Raw genomic sequence first — 25,430 nt, forward strand, 5'->3', positions numbered from 1 at the left:
TTCCTTTCGACCCTAGCAAGGTGTAGGGTAGTTGGCCCTTAGAGAGCGGGCCTTCATCAGGACTGGGGGGCAGTGGGCAAGCCTCCTTGGGAGCGGAGGACCGATAGAGTTGCCATCAGGTTGGGTCAGTATCGCCTTATGAAATTTCTTTTGTCCCGTTACGGGCGTCGTGATCGGTGTTTAACAGATCGTATCGTGTTAAACACAATGTCGCATCAGCGAGGTCTCGAGGCAGTCAATGGACGCAGCTCTTGTAACCAGGAAGTCTTCACTGTATAAAACCATTGCCAGATGGCTTTGTTATGTCATGAAGGAAGCTGGTGTGGACGTCACCATTTTTGGTGCTCATTCCGTCAGAGGAGCGATGGCGTCAAAGTCATTTATGTTGGGTTCCAGTATACAAGATATCATGCGTAGCGCAGATTGGTCATCAGAATCGACCTTCAAAACGTATTATTATAAGCCGGTGGGGGATATTACCTCTGTTGTTTTTAATAAGCGTTAAACAAGCATAATCTGAAGCCTCCGGTCCTGCTATAGAATCACGAATTTGCTAGCATTCGCGCCAAGAATTTGCAATTCTATTAAGGACACGGAGGCGAGGATTATCCCACCCGGCATGTTATGTATAAATGCTTGCCCACCCAGTCGTTATGGTGGTTACGGTCTCATATCCTTTTTTGCAGGTTCAGATAAGAAAAACGACTGAACGTCGACGACTGCCAGGATATTACGCCTGAAAAGTTTATGTTCTTCCACGTTGGAGGAGTTACAAAGTTATCCAAGTTGTTGTTGGAGCTGTTCGCCTTAAAGAAAGAGGAAGATGGCGGCAGGCAGAGGCCTCTTATGGACTAGGGGGGCGTGCCTATGTGCTGGTCATGATGGGATGTGTAGTTGTTTAACGTTTATGTAATGAAAAGCAAGCATTTTTATTGGCTGCTGTGAGATTCAGTAAAGATTGAGAAGCATAATCCTCGCCTCCGTGTCCTTAATAGAATTGCAAATTCTTGGCGCGAATGCTAGCAAATTTGTGATCCTCTTCTATTTCATTAAAAAATTCTGACATGCAGTCTCCCAAAATGGCCACCAGAGACAAAAGAGCCCAAATGTAGCCCAAATATCACCCAGATGTAGCCCAAGCATAGCCCAATGACAGAATGTCCCAGAGTGTTCTAAAGAACAACTAGAGCGCTAACAGTCCTACTTATTACAAAGGTATGGCACACCTGAAGCCATCTTGATTGGAATAAAGTGGTAACTCTTAAAACATTTAATTTAAAAAGGAACAAAATGAGGGGGTATATTTTGCCATAGAAAGTATGATTAGTGCTGCAGAAAGAAAAATTAGGGCACATTTTGAGTGACTTCTCAAATCCTCTTCTATTTCATTAAAAAAATTCTGACATGCAGACTGAAACATGCACTTTGAATACCAGCAGCAGACTTCCCTGGTGAGCACTAGCTTTACTACAGTGATCTAATGAGCAACTAGAGTGCTGATATTCAGAATTTATGGCAAATGTGTGACACATCTGAATGCTTCTTGATGGAACCAAAGTAAACAAGCAATGAAAATGCAATAGATCTCGCCCTCGTTTAAGTTAAAGCCACTCTGTTTGTAATGAGGTGGCTTTTTAGCTTTGCTTTTATTAGTGTTTTTTAAACTTCCATGTAAATAACATGCATATAAATGCATAAATACATATGTATGCATGCATTTATATTTGTATTTATATAGATATACAGATTATGTTTATATATGTATGTATATATATATATATATATATATATATACATACATATATATAAATGCATATGCATATATATGCATATATATGTGTATATGTGTGCGTGTAGAGAGAGGTAGAGGTGTAGAGGTAGAGAGGTAGAGGTAGAGAGGTAGCGGTAGAGAGGTAGAGACTAGTAGAGAGAGAAGTAGAGAGAGGTAGAGAGGTAGAGAGTAGAGAGTGAGTAATAGAGAGTAGAGAGTGAGTAGTAGAGAGTAGTAGAGAGCAGTAGACAGCAGAGAGTGAGTAGTAGAGAGTAGTAGAGTGAATAGTAGAGTGAGTAGTAGAGCGTGAGTAGTAGAGAGTAGTAGAGAGTAAGTAGTAGAGTGAGTAGTAGAGAGCAGTAGAGAGTGAGTAGTAGAGAGTAGTAAAGAGTGAGTAGTAGAGAGTAGTAGAGAGTGAGTAGTAGAGAGTGAGTAGTAGAGAGTAGTAGAGAGTGAGTAGCAGAGACACCCACACAATTCGGGCAGACTTGAGTAATTTATAGCCTCCTCAAAGTCAGTCTTTCAAAAATTCCAAAGTATAGGACATGATAATCCAAATCCAAATCTTTCTCAAGAAAAGTCATTTTCAATCGTTCGGAATATCAGTGTTTGGGCAGATATGACCCAGGGACCCCCAGTATGCAAGGGGAATTAGTCCCCCCTCTGCAAACGCGCCAGTGGCCTGCGTTGCAGAGAGGTGTAAAAAGGGGCATAACCTCATTACACCTCTGTGCAATGCAGCCCCCTGGCGCATACTGGAGGTTCCAGGTGGGCTAGTTGGCCCCCAGGGACCCCTAGTATGCAAGGGGAATTAGTTCCCCCTCTTCAAACATGCACGGGGCTGCGTTGCAGAGAGGTGAAAAAAGGGTGTGGCCTCATTACACCTGTCTGCAATGCAGCCCCCTGGCGCATACTGAAGGCTCCTGGTGGGCTAGTTGGCCCCCAGGCACCCCCAGTATGCAAGGGGAATTAGTTCCCCCTCTGCAAACGCGGCAGGGGGCTGCGTTGCAGAGAGGTGTAACAAGGGGCATAGCCTCATTACACCTCTGCAATGCAGCCCCCGGCGCATACTGGAGGTTCCAGGAGGGCTAGTTGGCCCCCAGGGGCCCCCAGTATGCAAGGGGAATTAGTTCCCCCTCTTCAAACATGAACAGGGGCTGCGTTGCAGAGAGGTGTAAAAAGGGGCGTGGCTTCATTACACCACTCTGCAATGCAGTCCCCTGGCGCATACTGGAGATTCCTGGTGGGCTTTCAGGTCTTGTATAGTTAGGAATTAGCATTAAAAAAAACTTTGAAATTCACTGAAAAAAACATAGGTTTCAGGTCTTATATAGTTAGGAATTAGCATTTAAAAAACCTTGCAAATTCACTGAAAAAACCATAGGTGTCAGGCCTTATATAGTTAGGAATTAGCATTTAAAAAAGCTTTGAAATTCACTGAAAAAACCATAGGTTTCAGGCCTTATATAGTTAGGAATTATCATTTAAAAAACCTTTAAAATTCACTCAAAAAACCATACGTTTTAGGGGTGTTATAGTTAGCTGGGCATTTCACTCATACAAAACCATTGAAATTGCTCTTATATAGTTAGTTGTACTAACTATATTTTGTGCACCCGCAATCCACTGCTGATGATGTCACATATTACATCATTCATGACAAGGTCAGTGACATCACTGATAACATCTCAAATGACATCACTGATGACATCACTGATGACATCATCCACATGACAATCACATACACCTTTTCATACACTAGTAAAATCTTTCATCACTCTTTGTAAAATACAGAGTATGATATTTGAATCCAATGTTACAGCAATACAAGTATCTAAAAACCCACTCAGTGATTCATAGATGTATACACACATCTAATCACTTACCTGTAGATTCACTCATACATGCTGTCAATGAACAATAGAACACTATCAAAAATACTTATACACCTAAATCGACATTACACACCAGCACACATCCTATTCACATATGAAGTCATCCTACTCACTTATGCAAACAATGGATCATACTTACATATTTACTTAGCTACACACTTATACAAACACAACTTCATCTATGCATTTAGGTAGTAAGTCATACTTAGTGAATTATAAAATCATTATTACAAGTATAAAGTTATCCATACAGTCACTCACACAATCATTGAGTCTTATGTATACTTATTTATATACAACAACTGACACATACACTGCCTTTTATTTTTCTAGTTTGTTGGACATGTACCATTGAGAAATATATTTGCTCATCACCACACCCATAAAGATATTCACTCACCCAAACAACTGTTCGAACATGTAGTTTTACCTTCATATATCTAGTGAATCAACTATTCACACATCTTTGGGCAGTCACACCCCCCCCACCGAACCACACACACATTCACTCTCCCATACAAATATTCAGTTAACTAATCAATAACTAATACAGACTTTCACATAGCTAGTAACCAACTGGAGTACCTGTTTACACAACAACTGACAAAGTGATACAGATATTCAAACAGTTTAGTCACTATCCACTATATTTAGTGAGACACTATAAATTGGTCAAGTAAACAGTCAATTACACTGCTACTAAATCCTCCATCCAAATATGTATTTTAATATATCCACTCATTCTTCAATGCAAATTGCTATATGTATAATGTATATTTAAATAACGAAGCAAACCACATTCACTGGATGATGTCATCAGTGATGTCATTTGAGATGTCATCAGTGATGTCACTGACCTTGTCATGAATGATGTAATATGTGACATCATCAGCAGTGGATTGCAGGTGCGCGAAATATAGTTAGCACAACTAACTATATAGGAGCAATTTCAATGGTTTTGTATGAGTGAAATGCCCAGCTAACTATAACACCCCTAAAACGTATAGTTTTTTGAGTGAATTTTAAAGGTTTTTTAAATGCTAATTCCTAACTATATAAGGCCTGAAACCTATGGTTTTTTCAGTGAATATATATATATATAGTTCATTTTTAGTGACACTCAGCATGGCAGACGTTGGAAACAAGAGGTTCACAGTGACTGCTACTCCATTCCAATAGATCATCAGGGATTATTATTTTTTTGCATTTTTAGGTGGCGCATACTCAATCCGAAAGGTATTGGAGTTGTGTACATGATCAACGGTTACATCACACAAGGCCACATAGATTTTTTAGGCACAGGGAAATCATGTGATTTGTGCAGAATCACAGATTGTTGAGCCCACACCAAGACTCGAACCTGGTTCCCCAGTTTCAAAGTTGCCAGCTCTGGCAGTATGTCAGATCCTCTCTGATTTTATGGTCGGAGCGCCCCTTTCACTTCCTTTCATGTCATGGATTAATACTATCTTCTGCCACCCAGATATACATTGTCTCTCTGGTCCCAGAAGGGTGGGTAGGGATATTAAGGCATTTATCCCCAATCTGACGACCATTATTTGTAAAAAAAAATAAGAATTAAAAAAAATAAGAACTGACCTGTTGTTGAGAGCTAATGGCTTCTTCTTGTCTTCAGGTGACATTTTTGGTTGAAGGAAGAAGACAGAGGCTATTGTAGTCTGTATTATCACAAGCACAATAACCAATGCAACTGTCAAACTAGAAAGAAATATATAAGTGCATCAAATATTATATGTCACACAAAAAGTTATGAACAATGAAATGATATTGATATTATATCATAATCTATATAGCTTCCAGCCAGAGGAATGATTTTCTGTCCTGTTTGAATTACATTTTGCCTAGAAGAATGTGCCTTACATCTTGGTTTCAGCACTAAAATGTTAATTAAACAAATTAATATATATGTTACATCTGACCAAACTGATAGATATGCTGCATCTAAAATAACAGGGAGATGCCCATAAGAACTGTGTTTTGATGAATTTTCAACTAGAGATAATATTTCGAGAACATTGTCTATTGATACGTGAGATTGACTGGCTCTTGCTATGCAGGAATAAAGTAACTGATTGAGAGCAAAATAAGTTACTCCAAAATTGTGAAAATATTTCAAAGCCTCATCTGTATTTATTTAGCTGATCACCTGCATGGATTTATATTCTTTTCCCTCAGTCATGTGTAGAATCTTAAAAGTATTTGAAAGTTATTTGTTCTTTTATACGAATTACAGGAATTCAATTTCTAAGACACCATAGTATGTAGCATGTCAACCCATATCCACAGGCATATTATGCAATCTATTGTCGGCCTAGTTGATGGTTCCATCTACAGGTTCAATCCACTCACTGGGATAGAGGTCAATTGCTTCTGCTTTCTATCCAAGAGTTGCTAGCTGGAAGTAATGCAACTCTGGTTCAAGGTCTGCTACTTGTAAGTGCGGCCCTTACTCTTGTGATTTGAGACCATTAACATTGAACATAATTTCATAAATACTAATCACATTTTTTTATATTTGCTTGTACAATACCATGATAAAGACAAACATGTCACTCCCTTTCAACACTTTTTAGTCCCATGCTTAATAACTGGAGACGATTTTACTGAAAACTTTCAATACACGGGTAGCTCTAATGTAATCCTTTTCACAGAAAATACCCTCCCACGTCACCATCGATTCCCAAGATTTTCTGCAATGTTACGCAAATGTAGGTATTTAAGGCATAGGCTTTTCTCCCCAGCAACCCTCCCCCGCTAGACACCAAACGTTTTTTTGTTGAGGATTGTTCTAATATGTTCTAATATGTTTAACTATCTTGAAACAATGTTGTAAAGCGCTCCGATACCCACGGGTCTGGTCAGCGCTATATAAAACTCCATAAATAAAAACGTTTAAAAACTTGAAAGAACTGTGTAGTTTTTCCTAATCGCAGACTACATATTAGTGCAAGACAGAGGTTCTGTATATGTGAACCAATAGGATTCACAGAGGTCTGATTGAGAGTAGTGCTGGGCTTGTTGAACCCCCCAATAAATAAAATCCAGTCAGATTTTTAGGATACCCAAAATGCATATGAGGAAAATGTATTCAAGTGCAGATATTATTCACATATTTGTTAGTAAATAAGAAACCCAAATTGATTTTACTATCTATTGGGTTCACCAACCCTGATTTAGAGAGCGTCAAATCTATTTTGTTGAGCTACTTCAGTGTCCGGTAACCATCGAAATTCCATCCTCTATCTTCAGACGGAGAAACTCTGTACTCTGTCACAATGGTGACGGATAGTCCATTTGCTAACATATAAATCCCATAGGAAATAATGGGATTTATATTTCAGCGGACTGGATATCCGTCACTACTGTAACAGGGTAACCTGTCCGCCCAGTCCTAAATCAGGCCCTATGTCTTCTACTGACATCTCCCACTACCAAATTTGTTCCAAGATCAAAGTACAGAGGGCTTCTCTTATGCATGATGTTCTGTCATCAAAGGTCCTGGAAGGCTAAAGCAAAGGAAGTGAGCATTATGTTGATTCCTTGTAGACTAATCTTAAAGTAAATGAATGATTTGTTCTTTTTTTTTCTGGTACCTTTTCCTATGCACGTTTCAGAGCTTGATGGTGTTTCAGGTTTTCTTTTTTAAACCTTTATTTTTCAGTTTTAAAGAACAGAGTACAGCTGTTTGAGGAGCACTGTTCACAATACATGGCAGATCGCACTGGAGAAGGCAGTCATTCAACCATCAAGCCCACTGGCGGCTTCTCTCTTGCACTCAAGGGTACATTCCATCACTCAAAGCTGGCGAGCACATCACCCTAATACTGCTAAGACTAAGTTCTATCACTCCCTGGAGTTGAGTCATCACTTGCGATCTCACCCTTGCCATCCCTGTCTGTGGAATCAGTGTCTGCATGTGGATCTGGAAATGTATCACAAAACTCCCTCCAACCTTAAAAGGTCTTCTTCCAGTTTTTCATCATACTTACTTATCTTCATGTGCATCTCCTCCGCTCGATAGCACTCCTATACATCCGTATACCAATGTTCAACTGCGGGTGTACATTGGCCTATCCAGATGATGGCAACACTACGCCTGTCCAATACCAGCACTAGCTGCATAAATGTATAGGCCATCTTACGGCCCTTTGTTGTCCGCTTTACATACCCCAGAAGACAATTCAGTGGTGTGCATTCAATTTGTAGATGAGTGGTCCTCTTTAGATGATTCATCATCACCTGAGCCCAGAAGTCCTGCACAGTCCTGTGCTGCCATGCCAGGTGCAGGAAGTCCGCCCCACCAGTTTTACATTGCGGTCAACTGTCCTGTTAGGTGTGTGATATGCAGTGAAGGCCATTAGTGTTTAGATAGGTCCTGTATAGGAAATTGTAGTGTGCCAGCTTACAGCCGGTATTACAAGATACTGAATGAGTTAGTTTGCAGATTTCCAGAAGTGGGGACCCGCTGCATCCAAGCTCATCGCCTTATATAGTAGTGTAATCAAGTGTTGTCCTCACCACAGGACCGAGTATGAGTGGATTGAGGTGCGCCCATGTATGTGGGCTGGGTCAATTTGGCCAACTCAGCTAGTTCAGCATGGTGTAAACAGTGCCCGGCCTGAGTGCAAAGTCCTCCCAGGCTTGTTCGAAAGAAATACCAATCTCACTGGGATATAAGTCTGCCAGTAGGGCACAACCACCGTCTTTCTAAGGTTGAAAGGACATGTCCATTGTTTGCCTCACCGGCACTAGTGCCCGGCTGGGCTTTCTCTGGAGAATGAGGCTCACTTCAGGCCCTCTTTTACAAAGCTTTGCCATATTAGTGTTGTCTGGCGAACAACGTATGGCATGTCCCTCGCAGCTCCCTCTCCTTCCATTAATGCTTTGGGTAGTTGATCTTGGGTCATCAACCCTTTTGATACTGTCACCCTCATCGAGCCACCAGGCCACGTGTTGTAGATGTGAAGCAAAGTAGTACAGGTCATGCCTCTGCACCTTCAGGCCCTTGTCTTCGTACCATTGGGTGAATGTGGTCAACGCCACTGTACTGCGGCAACCCACCCTCAAAAGAAAAATACGGATGGGGTTCAGTTGCTTAAATACCTTCATGGGTATGGGACAGAGTGAGTTCTGTAGTGTATACAGGCATCTCGGCAATAACACAATTTCGGCAACAGCTAGTCTGCCCATCAGCGAAAGGAGCAATGTGCTCCAGAAAATCACTTACTCTGTATGGCATCTAGCACCCTGTGCATATTAAGGCGTAGTTGCTGCATCTTGGTATGTACCACCTGAATCCCCACATATAAGATTGTGCTAATTTCCAGCACAGTCCCAGGCTAGGTGATGAGCTATTGGCATACTGACCAGGGCAGTCAGAGGTAACGGAGATTTATTTTGGTTGAGCTAGAGTCCAGACAGGTCTCCAAACTCATCTAGTAGTTGTAACAATGTCGGCAGCGCCACACATGAGGAAACGAGATAGAAGAGCGCATTAACACGTACAGTGATACTATGTGACAGGTATCTCCCAGGCATATGTCCCAGTCCCACAGTTTCCGACATGCCCATATCACCAGGGGTTCCATCTCTAGCGCGAATACGAGTGGTGAAAGAGGGCAGTCTTGCTGTGTCCTCCGTTCCACACATACGCACAGCTGGAATCCATGCATACTCTAGCACTACGATCAGTGTATAGCAGCTGGACACAACATCGAATATAAGGACCGAATCCCATGAATCTCACCACTTCGAGTAGGTAGCCCGAGTCCACCAAGTTGAAGGCTTTTTCTAGGTCAATGGCGACCAGAGCCAACTCCTCACCGCATACCTCCACTTCATGGAGGATGTGGGCTGGATGTCTAAGGTTCATACTGGTGTCCCAGCCAGGGATGAACCTGCACTGGTCTTCCTGTACCAGTTGGGACATGTGGGGCACCAGTTGGTTGGCGAGAAATTTGTAGAGTATCTTCGCGTCTGCATTAATCTCGTTGAGCGGCTGGTAAGCGGAGGGTTCGGTCTTGTCGCCACCCGGCTGAAGCAACATACACATCTCTCCCTCCCTCAAGGATGACAGTAGCATTTCTCTGTTGAAAGCCTCTAGAAGGACCTCCAGAAGAACCTAAGTAACTGTGGCCGAGAATGCCTAATAAAACTGGGGCAGAAAGAAATCTCTTCCCAGCACCTTTGCCTGTGGGAGCATACTCAGCCAGTTACGAAGTTCCTCTTAAACTATCAGAGCATTTAGGGACTTGGCTGCCATCTGTGTGAGTCGGGGGTAATCCAGTTTCTCTAGGAATGGTATATGTCAGGGTTATGCCAGTGTCTTCATTGTATAAGTGTTGTAAATCCTAACAAATTATGCCCACTATTCCATCCATAGTGGCGACTCTGGTACCATCCGTCGACATCAGATGTGTTGCAAGTGGTGATGAATGTTTCCTACATAGGATCCAGGCGAGCAGCCTACCAGATTTGTCTCCTTTTCTGTGTAGTCTCTGTCTAAATTGTTTAATTGTATATTTATCCAGGGGTCCCACATTTCTGCCATTCTTCTACACACTGCCATCTCCCTACAGCGTGCATCATGGTGCGACTGCTTCCCAGCTTTCAGCGAGGCCAGCGCTGCTTCCGCCCTGCCTAGCTTCACCTGGAGCTGCATAGGCACTACGCAGGTTAAGCCTGTACACCTGCCCCTCAATACTAGTTTGAGGGCCTCCCACTCAGTAACCCTTCTGGCTGTGCTACCCCAGCTGTCCTTCATGTAATCTCACAATGCTTACAATAGTGCCTTCCTCCCACAGAGCCCACTTGACTTTCAAACAGCTTCCTCCAGGACCTAGCTGCTTACGCGGGTTCACCCCACTGCAAGGCACAACTGACCTGGCAATAATCCGAAAGGAAACATGCTATGTGTGTTACCTCAATGTCTTCCATGCAAGGAAATCCTGCCACCAGTATCCTATCCAGTCTACTGTATGTGTTACATGTGGTAGAGTAACAAGTGTATACCTGTGGCGCAGGGGGTTCAGTTGCCAGATATCATCTTCCACCAGGGTTTGCATTACCCCGCTAAGTGCAGCCATCATTAACAGTTTGATATCCGACCTGGGTGGTGCCCTGTCCTGGATAGAGTCCAATATGCAGTTGAAGTTGCCTACCATATCAGGGGCAAGTCAAAGTCATGTGTGAACAGTTGCTGAATATTGTGAAAAAAAAGTGGAGTCATCGTTATTTGGGGCATGGGTGTTCAGTATGGTGAAGTCGCGCCTGTCCTATTGTCTCTAGTATCAGGACAAAGCCACCACATACATCATCCTCCATTTAGGGTACCCCAGTCACCACCCAGATTAGTGTGTCCCTAGTCTGGTGTATGTTGAGTAGGAGGAGTGAAAAAGTTGTCCTCACTTGGCTAGACGTGTAGCATCTGCATCATCCAGATGTGTTTCCTGGAAGTAAGCTATTGCGATTTTGTGTCATTTTAGGTTGGTGAGTACCCTGTACCTCTTGGTGTATGTCCCTAATCCTCTGACATTCCATGTCAGGATTCTAAGATCAGCCCCAATCATAGTTTGTGGTGTCGAGTAGGAGCTTCCTTCCTCCCCGCTATATCTGAGCCCCTGCTAACTGCTGCAAAAGTATAAACAGTAACATACAATGCATAATGAACCCCCCCTTGGACATGGTTCAGCAATTTGACTATAGATGCCCACCCCATGCATGTGCCAGCACATGCACAGCATTCCAGCCAATTCAACATGGACTAGTTAACTTACTTAACCGGTCAGCTTCCCAGCTAGTCATTCTCATGCTATTAATTCATAACTAGTTCCATTCATCCCAGAGCATGCTCAACCAGGGCTCCCCTGCATCCCGCCTTTATTCTTGGCTGCACACTCTTGTGTCCCAGAGGGCAGCACAATGGAGCTAGGCGTTCAACTAGCACACAATATGGTCAGTCACTTCACACTCATCCCCAACAACTCTCAAGTCCCTCAAGTTACTTGCCAGGCATACTGTTGTGCTACCTGAGAGGTACCAACATCAACTCTCCCATTCAGTCATCTCCAGTCCCCTTGCCCCTGCATCAGCTTAGTGTAGTATGGATAGATGGTTATCTTGCTACTGTCGAAGATTGGGGCTGACCGCTCATGGGCCGCTCGAAGGTTTCAGTCCCTGTCGGGATAGTTGAGGATTCTGGCTATAGTGGCCCTCTGAGAAGCCCCAGGTGGTGGTTGTGGTGGCACAAGTGGATCTTTACACTACGAAAAAGTCAGATAGGTCCTGCGTCTTGAGTTCAGTCCATACCCAGTCCTCTAGGAACATTTCACTGGAGCTCTCTCAGGGAAACCCTGGATGCAAATATTGCTGCATCAGGAGCAGCTTTCCGCCTCCTCCGCTCGCCGTTCCAACTCCTTCAAGACAGTGGTCATCTGGGCCATTTGAAGTTGGAAGACAACCACTTCCACCTGCAATTATGCAATGTTGCATTCTGGAGTCGTGATTTTGTCCACAGCTTTCTGTAGTTATGCCCACAAAAGATTAACATAAACCTACACTGTCTCTATCTTACTTTCAAGTGGGGTTAGGGAATCCTGAATCGCTGTAAGTGATTCAGCCCTGGAGGGCTCTGTGTCACCCTCTGATGCATTCCCCAATTCACCGGTCCTCTCTGCCGTGTTATTCTTTGGTCGGCCTGGCGTTGTGTGGTGTATTTGCTTATGGTGTTCGCTGGGTTTGAGTGAGCTGGCTTGTCCTTACCATAATGAACTGGGAGGGATGGTCCCCCTCACCTCCTGGCTGTAGAATGTAGGGCTACTCCTGCCTCTAAAATCTCCGGGGGCTGCAGGTTGTTTCCACCCCTCTCTCGGGGTTACAGCAACCAGGTCTGTCAAGATTTGAAGACCATACACTGATATGGGGGGCACCTTAGCGCTGTTAGCTCCTATACCACTCTTGTGATTGCGCCTTACCATCCGGGACCCCACAGCATTGTCACTTCATCAGCCGGGGCACCAATTCTCCAGTCGAGGCATGGATTGAATTGAAGGAAGCGAGAGTGGAGCCCAGCGTGGCCCTGGATGCCTGAACTTCTGCCCTGTGGAAAGACACTTGTTAGACCTGAGCGCACCCATGGGGACCAGACTGTTACAGCTCCAGGAAGTTGCCTCATCCCCTGATAGCATCTCTGGAGAGGACTGTCCCGTATTGCCAAGGAGACTTCCCAGGTGGTCCGCCGGGTAGCACAGGCAAGGCCTGAGGAGAGCCAGGCCACACCAGTCCTCAACAGTGGCCGGTCAGACACCCCAGTCTCCGGTCCCTCGGACTGTCGATTTAAGAACTGAGGGCAGTTGTCCAAAGGCAACCACCGGGAGCAATTGAGGGGTGCACCAGTGACATGTCCATAGATGACCTACTGAGGATGAAGGCTGGTGCAGGCTCCCAGGTGCCATCCAGAGGGACACACTCAGGGGATGCCAAGCACCCCATCTCTACTCAGGGCACTGCAGCAAGCACTTCAGGCCCACCGCATGGTGCTGGAGGCCGGCATGGATGATTTAGTCGTAGAGCACCGGAGGGTGGACTGCCTCAGAAACTGTGGCTCCAATTCCCTAGAGGTCCATCCTGTAGCAAACTGTACTGGGCCTGCAGCCTCTCTGGGTCACTGTGGGGATCTTTCTCCCTGGGTCCCTCATTGCCGGGCGGGCACCGGCAGCCAGCAGCACTGGGTTGCTTGTGGTGCGCCCGAAGAGCTGCACTGCAGCGGGGCGAGGGAGGGCCGCCTCAGTGACTGCGGCCCTGCCACTCTCAGGGTTCCTTTATGACAGTCAGCTCTGGGCCCACAAGACCCTCTGAGGCACCCTGGAGCTCCCCCACCCGGGCCCCCTTCCCCGCCGGGTGCTCTGTCAGGTGCGTGGGTGATGTAGGGGGAGGGGACAGACAACCCCCTTACGCAAACTTAAGCGCTCAATAGCAGGTTTCGCCTGATATCCAGTAAAGCTCTTAGCAACTCTGGGACGTCAATGTCCCTTATGTTGCAGGCAGGATTTAGCAGGATTATGTGAATGGGCTGACCGGGAGCTCAGGGGCTCACGTCCTGTCGGCCATGTTTCCAGGCCATGCCCCTAATGGTGTTGCAGGATTATTATGGTGAAGCCATTGCTCAATTGTAACCAGTTTTCCCCTATTTTTCAGCACACAAGCTTGTTAATTGGTACAGGTCTCTCTTCAGTTTGACTATGTACTTTATTACACAAATCCGTAACATACTGCTTTGCATTTTCAAATGACTCCTGACCTGTAAGTTGCTGCATTTCAAAATGGCATCAGATATATAGCATTTAATGACATCAAGTCATGCCTGTATTCTTCTAATTCTGTTGAGTAGAACCATGAGTGGCAATTTGATGATGCCAACCAAGATCTACTTAATGAACCCTGTTTTCACCAATGCTTTTACCCGGTTAAGACTGAGGTTTTTGGACCTTCTCTTTGTATTCAGCCTTCATTGTGCTCTCAAAGTGGGTGTGTGGTTCTTAGAAATGTGCTCTGCATTCCACTGTTGCCATAGAGGTGTCCAAGTAAATGAGTGCTGTAGAAGAAAGTATCTGACCTAGCACATTGATGTATCAATCATTCTTAGGTCTTCCAGCAGCTGTTTAACACCGAAACCTGATTGAGGGGAGAGCAGTCCTTTATCTTCTGGCTGATGTGGTTTATGACAAAAGATGAGGGCTGCAAGCGGTTTAGAAACCTCAGTGATGCTGGAAGTGGTTAGGTCATGGTTAATGCTCTGAACTTGAAAACAGGCCTCTAATTTCTTCCTTAGATGCTAAAGTCCATCAGCTATCGGACACTCACTGTGAAGCGGTGGTTCAGGAATGTAAGACCACCCTACACACTCAAAGAGCGCAAGAGCTTGAGGCCAAGTCTTCGACTGTCATGCCAGAGGGCCGAGAATCCGTCTTTTCCTTGAACAAGATCTCTAACATCAGAAATCATATTCAGCTTAAGAATCCAACAGCATCTTCAGGTTGTCTCCAAACATACACCAGCTTTTGTTAATTGAATACGATGATGCCAAGGGAAGTAAGATGGATGGTTGGGGCAGCCGAAGAGGAAGAGAGTACTAAAATGAGATTACAGCCAATTTTGCTTCCCCCCAATTGTCACTTTTTGAAGGAAGGAATCTCCACGGATGACTATTCCGAGGCAGAAGAGCAGACGTGCATCAGTTCAACATAAAAAAATAAAGATTCTTACATTTCTGACTCGGCTCATTGTCAATTGGAGTGTGTTTCTTTTCTTCCTCCCTCCCTCTCTCTCTCCCTCCCTCCCTTGCGTCCTTCCTTCCTTCCTTCCTTCCTTCCTTCCTTTCTTTCTTTCTTTCTTTCTTTCTTTCTTTCTTTCTTTCTTTCTTTCTTTCTTTCTTTCTTTCTTTCTTTCTTTCTTTCTTTCTTTCTTTCCTTCCCTTTCTCTTTCTTTCTTTCGTCCCCTCTTTGTTTCCACATCATCTCTCTAAAAGGACACGAGCACATGCAGATGGTCTGCAGGATGTGTTTGTGTATCTAGTTCTTAGTGAATCATTCTTTCCTTTAACAGAGATTGATATTTATGAAATCTAAATGACCTAAGAATATGTTTACGATTGCCAAAGGATGACAAAGTAAGTTATGCACACTTACAATGAAATCCCCAAGCCTTTCAGCATTTCCATTGCTCGGTTGTCTGTGATGGGCACTACAAAAATGTACATGATGGCCAGTCCAATGAGACACTGGATCACATGGGTGATTTGATATCCTGTGAAAATAAAATGTAAACAGGTTAACAAATAGAAAAATCCAAAAAGCAATGTGATTTTAGAATTATATATATTTTTGTAAACATACCCCAGAGGATGTACGCAATTTGCCAGCCTGAGTATGTTGCTATTGCAGCCTGTTTGAGTAAAAGAAAATCATTTGAAAATATAATCTCACACGATGGATGTTACTTCTCTAGGTATTGTTAAGGCATCTTCCAAGTTTCTAAACACAACTCACTGCAGTTGACAGTTATTCAAGTATTCCCGGCAAGGTTCCTTGGAAAGAGCAGTCTACTAATGATCTGTGATAAGGTGTCATCAATATCATCAGGCACTGTACACATTCTGTCTTTGCCAGGCATCCCTGAGCATAGATTCTGTTCGTACAATGTCAGTGAATTTTCTGAATGGTCAAATATTGCCATATTAACTTTTTCATTCTGAGGGTCATTCATTTCCGCGTTAAAACAATTACAATCGCTCTGGAGAGATAGTCTTAATTTATCTGGCTCGATTAAATCCGACATCCAGAGGTCCAGAATGTATCCCCTGATCAATTTTGATATAGTTGACCTGCTGGATTTTAACGAGGGGTACAAGCTGTATTGCACCCAGCGAATATCAGGTGCCACAAGCATGACACCACTTATAATTGCAATATCTGTGCAAACAGGCTCATGTGCAGTGAACACAATTATATGGGCCTGTTGTAACCAGCCCTTGGTGACTTTTCTGTAGTCAGACAAAGTATAGTTCAATAATTTCCTTTGTTAGTCATGCTTTAGCCGGTCTAAAGGAAATGTACCAAACTGCCGTTTTAAAATGTATTTATTCCAAAAATAGATTGGAACAAAACCTGGCCCATAAAAAATAATACAAATGAGAATTAACTGACATAGCCTTTAGCCTTCGCCATTTCATGCATCTTTGCTTTCATTATCAGACGGTAATTCGTTCTTCATATGTAACATAGCTGGATATCCACATCCTAACACTACTTTTTTACCTTCCAGCACCCACTCTTCGCTCTCTTTAAGCCATTCTTAGATCTAAGGTAGTAAGAAAATGAACTCCTGCAATATGTTGGCTGAAGGCTGGGGTAGGTTGCTCCTCTAGCAACTCTTCATTTCACTGCAGTGTGTTAGCAGGCTGTATGTCTACTAGAATGGCAGTTTTGGAATGGAATTTCTTCTGCATTTTGAAATCTCTGCAGAGGTTTCTTCTTCAAAGTTGCCCTTTTCTGACGCATGAAAAACCATTTTGTTAACTATGGCGTAAATTCTGCCAATGCGTGTTTTGCATGGTGGAAATTCTCCCACCAGTGTGAGCCCTGGAACTGTACCATGACTGTCAAGATACATTGCATTTGCCCACACTTTTATTTTCAACATGAGGGAGGCCTTTACCAACCTGTTGGGAACACTTTTCTGTGACAGTCCAACACACTTTCCCTGCCGATCTAACTCTCATGGTTTCACTTGATCGGGAAGACAGCAGTTTACCATACTGAGGAAAGCCATGAACGCATCTACAAGTATGGCAATGTGCTGAAGACACAAATGGAGGATGTTCTATTATTTTGCAGATCATTAGTTATCACTGCCAAGCCATGTCTTCCCTGGACCGGAAACAAGCTTCCGAGGACCCGTTTCTGGCATTCCAGCCGTCTTCAGCCCGGCTTGCTTGAATCCAGTGGCAAAGTGAGCAAGAGACTCACGTCTGAGCATACCCAGATGCTCCGTCCATCACCACCCCCTTTTGTACTGCTTTTGGCTGCCATAAGTGTGGCAGAGTATGCTCAGACGTGAGTCCCTTGCTCACTTTGCCACTGGATTCAAGCAAGCCGGGCTGAAGACGGCTGGAATGCCAGAAACCGGTCCTCGGAAGTTTGTTTCCGGTCCAGGGAAGACATGGCTTGGCAGTTCGGGCTGGACTTTTCCCATGAGGCACAGGGTCAGACTGATTTGCATATAGCCATGTCTGAACTGGGGTGGCAGAGTGGGCTAAAGAACGGTGATGGATTAAACCCAGATCTTTTGACTGGGTGTGAGTGTTTGATTGATTCAGATGCTCCGTCCATCACCACCCCCTTTTGTACTGCTTTTGGCCGCCATAAGTGTGGCAGGGTAAGCTCAGACGTGAGTCCCTTGCTCACTTTGCCACTAGATTGAAGCAAGCCGGGCTGAAGACGGCTGGATTGCCAGAAACCGGTCCTCGGAAGCTTGTTTCCGGTCCAGGGAAGACATGGCTTGGCTGGACTGTTCCCATGAGGCACAGGGTCAGATTGACTTTGCATATAGCCATGCCTGAACTGGGATGGCAGAGTGGGCTAAAGAACGGTGATGGATTAAACCTAGATCTTTTGACTGGGTGTGAGTGTTTGATTGATTCAGATGCTCCGTCCATCACCACTCCCTTTTGTACTATTATTCAAAGTGTACAGCTTGTAACTAATACCAATGACAGTTCGGCATAGTAGTACACAGCATGAAACAAAAGGAAAATAATGACAGCTCATATTGGTCTAATAGCACACACAGTTCACAGTGGCAATACTAATTGAAATACATATGCAAGAAGTCCTGCAAGTCCAAGTGCCTCATTACATTTATAGCAAGTTATACATCCTGAAATGCCGAAGCAGGGCAAGAAAATCCCCACATCAAGCTGCAAGCAACAATAAATTGGCGCTACAATGATAGGTGTGCCATCACACAGGCTGGGTTTTCAAAAGGTAGGATCTCAGAGGTTCCCTAAAGACTCTGGGTGAGAAGCCGTTCGAAGGGTTGAACCAAAACCAAAACAGGGTCTGGGCTCACTGGCAATAAGGACAAGCCTCACCATCAAATAACTATAAACCAAAAACAGTACCAGTATTGCCACACTAATTCAACTTGGACCTAGGATGATCACTCGAATCACTGACTTTTTCCCGAGAGTTACTGTTTCAGTCAGTGATTCGAGTGATCATCCTAGGTCCAAGTTGAATTAGTGTGGCAATACTGGTACTGTTTTTGGTTTATAGTTCGAAGGGTTGAAGCATAGGTCCCAGACCAATCCTCACTAAGAGACGTCCGTTAACAAATCCTAACATTTTGGAGCTCCCTGTACCCCCTCACGTCTTGGCCACCCTATGTTTGCCCAATAGTAGGCCCATGGCTGTAAATCTGTGAAAATACTTAGGTACCTCTTTAACATAACCTAACAAAATAATCACCGGAGTCAGATGAAAAACATTATCTGTCATGTCTAGCAAGGCAGTGCTCACACAAATCCAAAATGTAACCACTGCTGAGCAGGGCCATGCCAAGTGAAAAAAGTCTGCCCGAGTCCCACATTTCTTACATTTAATATTATCTGTGCCATAATATCACGCAAAGTCTGAAGGTTAGAGGTATGCTCTTGATGCAAACTTGTAATGTAGAAGTCGGTATCTACTGTTAAGAGATACCTCCTGTCTTGGCTGACATCAAAATGTCCATAGTTCATTGGAGATACCATGACCCAGATTGTTCTCCCATGCCAGGTGGGTCCGGGTGGCCTCTGAAGTCAAACGCTTCATCACCGCAGTATATAGTCTGGTAATTAATTTGTGAGATAGCCGATTAGACAGCAATACTGTTAGAACAGACCATGTCGGAGGCTCCTCCTGCAATCCAATAAACTAACAGCAAATTTCTTAAGAGAGTTTACCATGGATTAGCACATCCAACATTGCAGCCGGTAATTCACCCAAACAGATCGTTTAGTGTCTCAATGACTTTCTGTGCAAGAACTCTTGGCAGTCATGGGATATAACTCAACTGCAGCTTGTGATAAAACATTTTCAGTTCAAAAGAAAATTTTATTAAGAGAATTAAGGGTGTCATTACAAAATATGAAACTCAAAGGCAAGACATACATAAAGATCGTCCAAAAAAATTACTACATTAACAATATATGAAATGAGCATAAAATAAAATAAAGAGAGTAATATATGTCAATTAAGAGACTAGACAATAAAGTAGTGAAGAAATAAAGAAAGTTAAGGGGATTCAAGGAGGTTTCAAGACTTCTTGCTGGATAGGCTGTAAATGAAAAGAACGACTAGCACAGATATCAAGGTGCATTGTAACAGTGACCACAAATCTAGTCGTTTAGCTGCCATATGTAAAGGATATACAAAGGAGGTGTCCAATCTATGATTATGACAAACATCATACCACCGAGCTCTAAAAGAGATCTTGGAGAAGTCTTTCCAATTGGCTGTAATTTGCTGGAACACAACTGCTATTAGTAAGTCAATGATGTTAACATTAAGCGTAACAATGTCCCAACAAGGAGAAAGACTTCCCAAAAAACACGAGTAAAGGAAAAGGGAAGTTGAGTATGACAAATCAAGTTGATTTGAGACCATACCTGTTTCCAAAAATTATGTACATGAGGACAAGCAAAAAGCATGTGAAACAAATCTGCATTCGGGGAAGAACATGTCCAACAGACATCTGATACTGTAATAAATCTTTTGCTTAAATCTCGTGGACTTAAGATAAAACTTAATAGGCACCAAGGGAGAGTACGGGGTTCAGACACTACACAGAGAAGCCAGTCTATTTCAGGCCCAAACAGTACAGTGGACAGTATGGATGTCTGTGGATGGTCTCGGAAAGGTCACAAATGGTGCAGCAGACAAGGGAGTGGCGGAAATCAAGCATCTCTCATGAAGGGTCTGTCGATAATTAAGAAACCAATGCTGAATGAATTGTATCTGTGCCACCAGATAATATACTTCAAAATAGGGTAGCTAAGCCCCCGTTGTGATATGGAATCTGCAATGTGTGCAAGCATGTACGCGATTGTGGACCCGCCCACCCCAATTTGATCATGTGTAACCGTAAGGGAGTGAAGAAGGCCTTATTTAAGGGGATAGAGATATTTTGAAACAAGTGTAGCATCTTAGGCAAAACAATAATTTTCATCAAGTCCTACCTTCCTGCCAAGGACAGGGGCAGGGTGATCCAGCGATCAACTTGAACCTGCAAACTGTCCATACAGGGACCATAATTTTCTCGGGTTCACGGTGGGGATGTCTGTATGGTAAAGAATGCCTAGATATCTGATGGGCGTCGCAGAATCAACATTTCTTGTTTAGTGGCATTGCTGGTCAAAGGGACCATAGTGAACTTGTCCCAGTTAATCTGCAAGCCCGACCAGTGTCCAAACTCCACTGTATCCTCAACTATAGGAATCCGATTGACCACTGAATCCCTGACAATTAGCATAGCATCAAACATGGATAAGTAATTTGTGCCACAATCCCATGCTCTCTCCCCGTTGATAATGGAATTCACGCAAGGCACATGCCATGGGTTCCACAGTCAGAGCAAAAAGAAGGGGCAACAGGGGGCACCCCTGTTACATCCCTCTACCAATTTGAAGTGGTGCAGAAAATCCACCATTCAGACGCAACTGACATGAAGGGGCAGTGTACAAAAGCTGGAACCATTTTACAAATGCTCGACCGAGGCATAAGCTGGACAACACCATAAGCAAAAATTCCCATTCAACAGTACCAAATGCCTTATTGGCATCTAAAAACAGAGCTATAATTTGAATGTCTTGGTTCACCTGATGCATTAGAGCAAAATTGAATAAAGATTATCCACCGTAGATCGTCCAGGTATGAAGCCGGACTGGTCGGATGGACCAGACATGACATTAGTGGGAGCAGGCGATTTACCAAGATCTTGGCAAGGATCTTACTGTCCTCATGAATAAAAGAGAGGGTACAGTATGATTCACACCTGGACGGGGATTTATCAGGCTTAAGAAGAGTTATTATAATAGACTTTCGCATTGTTTGTGGTAAGAGACCTGCCTGAAATACTTCCTCATAGAGCGCAGTAGTAAAGGCGACTATTCTGCAACATAGGTTTTATAAGATTTATCAGGGAGGCCGTCGTTCCCCGGTGCGTTCCCGTTTTAATTGCATATTAATAATGGTTTTCATCTGCACGACAGTCAGAGGCTGACAGAGGAGCTCGCACTTCTCATGATCCAGCCATGCCAAGGTCAACCTATTTAAATAAATAGACATGTCTGCGGGAGTCATCTGTGACTGTGAGGTGTATAGCCATTGATAAAAGTTTACAAACATCTACAGTATATACTTGGGTTTTTATTCTTTTCCATTAGCCGTGTCCAGATTATAAACATTAGTGGAGGCCCATCTAGGCTTAAGTAGCTTAGCCAGGCTATGCCATGATCTGCTGCCCTCTTATATTCTAGCCAACGTGTATTTGCCCAAGAACTTCATTTCCCTTTCAGCCTCCTAATGAGATTCGAGGAGGAGCAAATGCATGGTATCTAAAAGTTGATTATCCTTAGTTGCATCATATCGCACTTCCATGGAACGAAGGTCATCCTCTAGTTTTGCAAGTTTACCCCTGATAGATTTAAGGATGCTGTGCCCCTCAGTCATACATTCCCCCCAGATAACAACATTGAGGACCTCCCAGAAGTTAGCAACAGAACTAACAGGGTCCTTATTTATAGCAACATATTCATTAATTGCAGCCCGAATTTGTTCCTTAAAAACAGTATCCAGTAGGTTTTTCAGTTGGACGCGAAATAGCAGTTGACACTTATATCTGTTGGCTACAGCAATATGTAGTATCACCGGAGAGTGAGCAGATAAGGTTTGGCGTAGATGCTGAATAACCCGGTCCACCCCAAGACATCCCGCAAGCCCACCCAGAAATCATGCCTGGAGTAGGTGTTATGTACAGAGGAGTGGAAAGTGTACTCACAAGACCCTGTGTAGAGATCACCATAGATCCACCATATCAAACTACACAATTATATCGACAAAGGCAGAGCGGGACTTGGTAAGGTGGTGCTCATGACAGTCACAGCAGTCTAGATTAATGTCTAAATCAAGGTTATGACCTCCTCCCCAGATAATTGAATGTGGTTCGACTTCCAGGACATTCTTAAGGACGGAAGGCAAACAATTCCCTACCATGTGTCAGTACTTCCCATGACCGGATGCAGTGCCAGCTTGAGCCGACAGGGCCTCACCACTTGAGTCCGAGGATGATGTAAGTTGGCCCGACTATGCAATGGGCTGCTCTACTGCTGAAGGCGCCATCGGCTGTGGTCAGCCCTTCCCCCGCCGACAGCTGCTCACCACTACCATCTGGGTGGTCCAGTCCAGCGCCAAGTGGCATACCCTCACAAGTCAGTGGCATACACGTGCACTGCGCCGCAAGCGCCAGGAGACCAGAGCGGAAGCCCAGCGTTGCAGGCCCAGTCCAGGTGGTCTTCCTCAGACTCTCATCCTCTAGGCATCCAGTGTGCCCAAATAATTTCCGCCAGCACTGGCTATCAATCGTTGGCCACTCGCATCCCGATGCCATCAAAAAAGCAAGCTGCAGCACAGAATTGTCATTGAGGATAGTGCTCTGGCCGGCAGAGCTCACTCAAAATACCGCCATTTTGGATCAGTGCTAAGATACACCCCAATTAAGTTTTTATTTGCAGTCAATTCTGTTTGGTTTTTCAAAGTTTTCAAAATCACTGGATGTTGGTGTTCACAATTTTTGTGCCATAACATTTAATGAAGACAGGCTCTCTAGTATTTATAGAGACTATTGCTTTATTTCCCTCCCTCCCATGTTCACTCCTAGTATCAATTCTTCCTTCCTTGTTTCCTGAGCCTCATCTATTCCTTCTACCCTTTACTTGAATTTGTTCTTTCATGTAACAGTTTGTTAATTCTCTCTCCTCTCTGTCTGTCTTGCACCAAAATGCCTCTTCCCAGAAGGACATTGCCACTGTATATGAAACACGAGTATGACTGGTAATATGTTTGCATCACATTCAGATTTGATTTCAGAAGATAAGATATTAATGGTGGACATTTAATGCACCATCCTGCTGCTCTGTTTAGTCAAATGGCAATGACTGACTGAAAAAGGATTTTCTACTAAGGATATAAGGTATATGTTGTCATGATTTCTCTCCCATATTATTCAAAGCACATGTTACATTGACCGTTTCTTTATCTGTCGATACTGAAGATGTGAAATCTTGATCCCATTTGAGATAACTTAGGAGTGCGTATAATCATACGTAGTCAGTAAAATTTCTGAGTAATTAATCATAGTTAGAGTGTGATATTTCATATTTAAAGTATTCCACAACTGAATATTGGTGCATGAAATGTGATTAATAAAGTTATGTAAACCTTACAAATTTTGATATGACTGGAGAAATTATAATGAAAATGTCTTATTGTGAAATTATTAACTAGGATGTATGCAACTAGTATTTAACATTCATACATATAGCCCAAATTAATCTTGTGTAGGTATAATAACAATGACACTTTCATAATTCGGTGCATTATATTCATTCTTCTGCGAAACTGCATTTATTTTATTTTTGTAGAAATGGGCATGTATTTGTAGTGTAGTGCACTAGCCAAAGTCGACAGTTACATTGAGGCCTAATGTGTATATTAGCCTAACTTTATGTGTCATTTTATTTCAGCCTAACCTTCTCTCTATCAGTGCAAGCTCGAGTTGTAATCTCATGTTTGTCTGTGTTTAGCCTTTGATGCGGAATGCTTAGTCTCATTTTGTTTCCATTGCTGGTGTGGCTAAGCCTCATTAGTTGACATAAAGGAGTTTTGTCTTAATAGATAACAAGGCATGAGAAGAAGGAGTTGGCTGAATAAATCGCAGTAACAAGCAAGTATGTTAGTTCTCATGGGAGATGAGTGGAATAACCCAGGACGAGAGAAGATTATGGCTTATCGAAGTGGGAAAGGTGGTGAAAGTATACAGTTGTGACAGAACTATGGAAAATTTCCAAAGAAGAAGCCACGTGGGAGTATCAACTCGACTGCAGTTGATATTATGTGCTGCACTTAATGAGGGAGAGAGTCCATCTTAAGTTTTCACAGAGAGCAGACCCATGCTTCTGCTAGCTTCATACTACTAGCTCCATTGTTGGAGTGTTTTCTACTGAAGACTCTGACGGCTGACACCTTTCTTCTTTCTTTCCTGATCATGCCCATACCGAAATACTTTTAATTTAAGGTTGTCCTTGTTATGGTAGTGTAGGCAAAGATAGCGTTCGCATTCTCATTGAAAAATATCATCTGATGCAATTTAACCTTCATTTCTTTTTCCTGATCTTCTGCATTATAATCTTGGAGTTAGTTATCTGCTTCATACTATATAGAGTAAATTTCTTAAGGAGATTTGGACTTATTCTGATCTTTTTGTACTTTTATATGATTATTTTGAGATTGATCTACATTGATTTTTTTCTAAATTTATAATTAAACCATACTAAACTCAATTCAAGTCATCGAGTATATTAATGTTGGGCCACATTGGTTGCAGTGTATTGAGATTAGCATAACTAGTGATTTTTCTCTCTGCCGCTCACTCTTCTAGAAAGACTAGTCCCTCTAGAGAAATTGTGTAAATGGGTCCAGACTTTTTCAGCACCAAGAAAGGAATGGAATAATGCATTATCAATCTCTGATCTGTGCCTTTCCCTGCTCTCCTTGGCCATGCAGAAAAAAATCTGCTGAGTAATTAATAAGAAGCCAGGAGACTGAAAGAGCTTTGTTGACAACAAAATGTACTGGTATACAGAAAACAGCTGAAGCAGTAAGAAAAAATGATTAGATACAGGAGAACATTGGTTGTTTGACTGGATAGGTCCCTATGTTGATAATTGAAACTAGGGGTTACCTGCTTATTGTAGCAAGACTACAAAGCAAGGTTTCATTTTTCTTGAAGCTTTCCTTTTCTTCTTATATTTTTCCACTGGCTATTCGGCCCAATTCACCAAGGTGTTGCTGTGACATATTGTTGTAGTACTATGGCTGCCTCCTGGATTCCAGAAGTAAACCAGTAATTCAGGAGTAAGTCAGGGTACT

General features: G+C 43.2%; 1 protein-coding gene across 3 annotated transcripts in view; it reads right to left on the reverse strand.

Annotated features, from left to right (window-relative positions):
• Positions 1–25,430, reverse strand: part of LOC147727940 (stimulated by retinoic acid gene 6 protein-like) — a 665,438-nt gene that overhangs the window by 73,876 nt on the left and 566,132 nt on the right. For all 3 annotated transcript variants that reach the window (XM_086961854.1, XM_086961855.1, XM_086961856.1), the window contains 3 exons: positions 15,579–15,627; positions 15,372–15,489; positions 5,266–5,385 (listed from right to left, as the gene is read on the reverse strand). In XM_086961854.1, the coding sequence (XP_086817980.1) occupies positions 5,266–5,385; positions 15,372–15,489; positions 15,579–15,627 (287 nt within the window). The remainder of the gene's footprint in view (positions 1–5,265; positions 5,386–15,371; positions 15,490–15,578; positions 15,628–25,430) is intronic.

This window comes from Lissotriton vulgaris, chromosome 3_1 (genome assembly GCF_964263255.1).
Source record: "Lissotriton vulgaris chromosome 3_1, aLisVul1.2, whole genome shotgun sequence".
NCBI lineage: Eukaryota > Metazoa > Chordata > Amphibia > Caudata > Salamandridae > Lissotriton > Lissotriton vulgaris.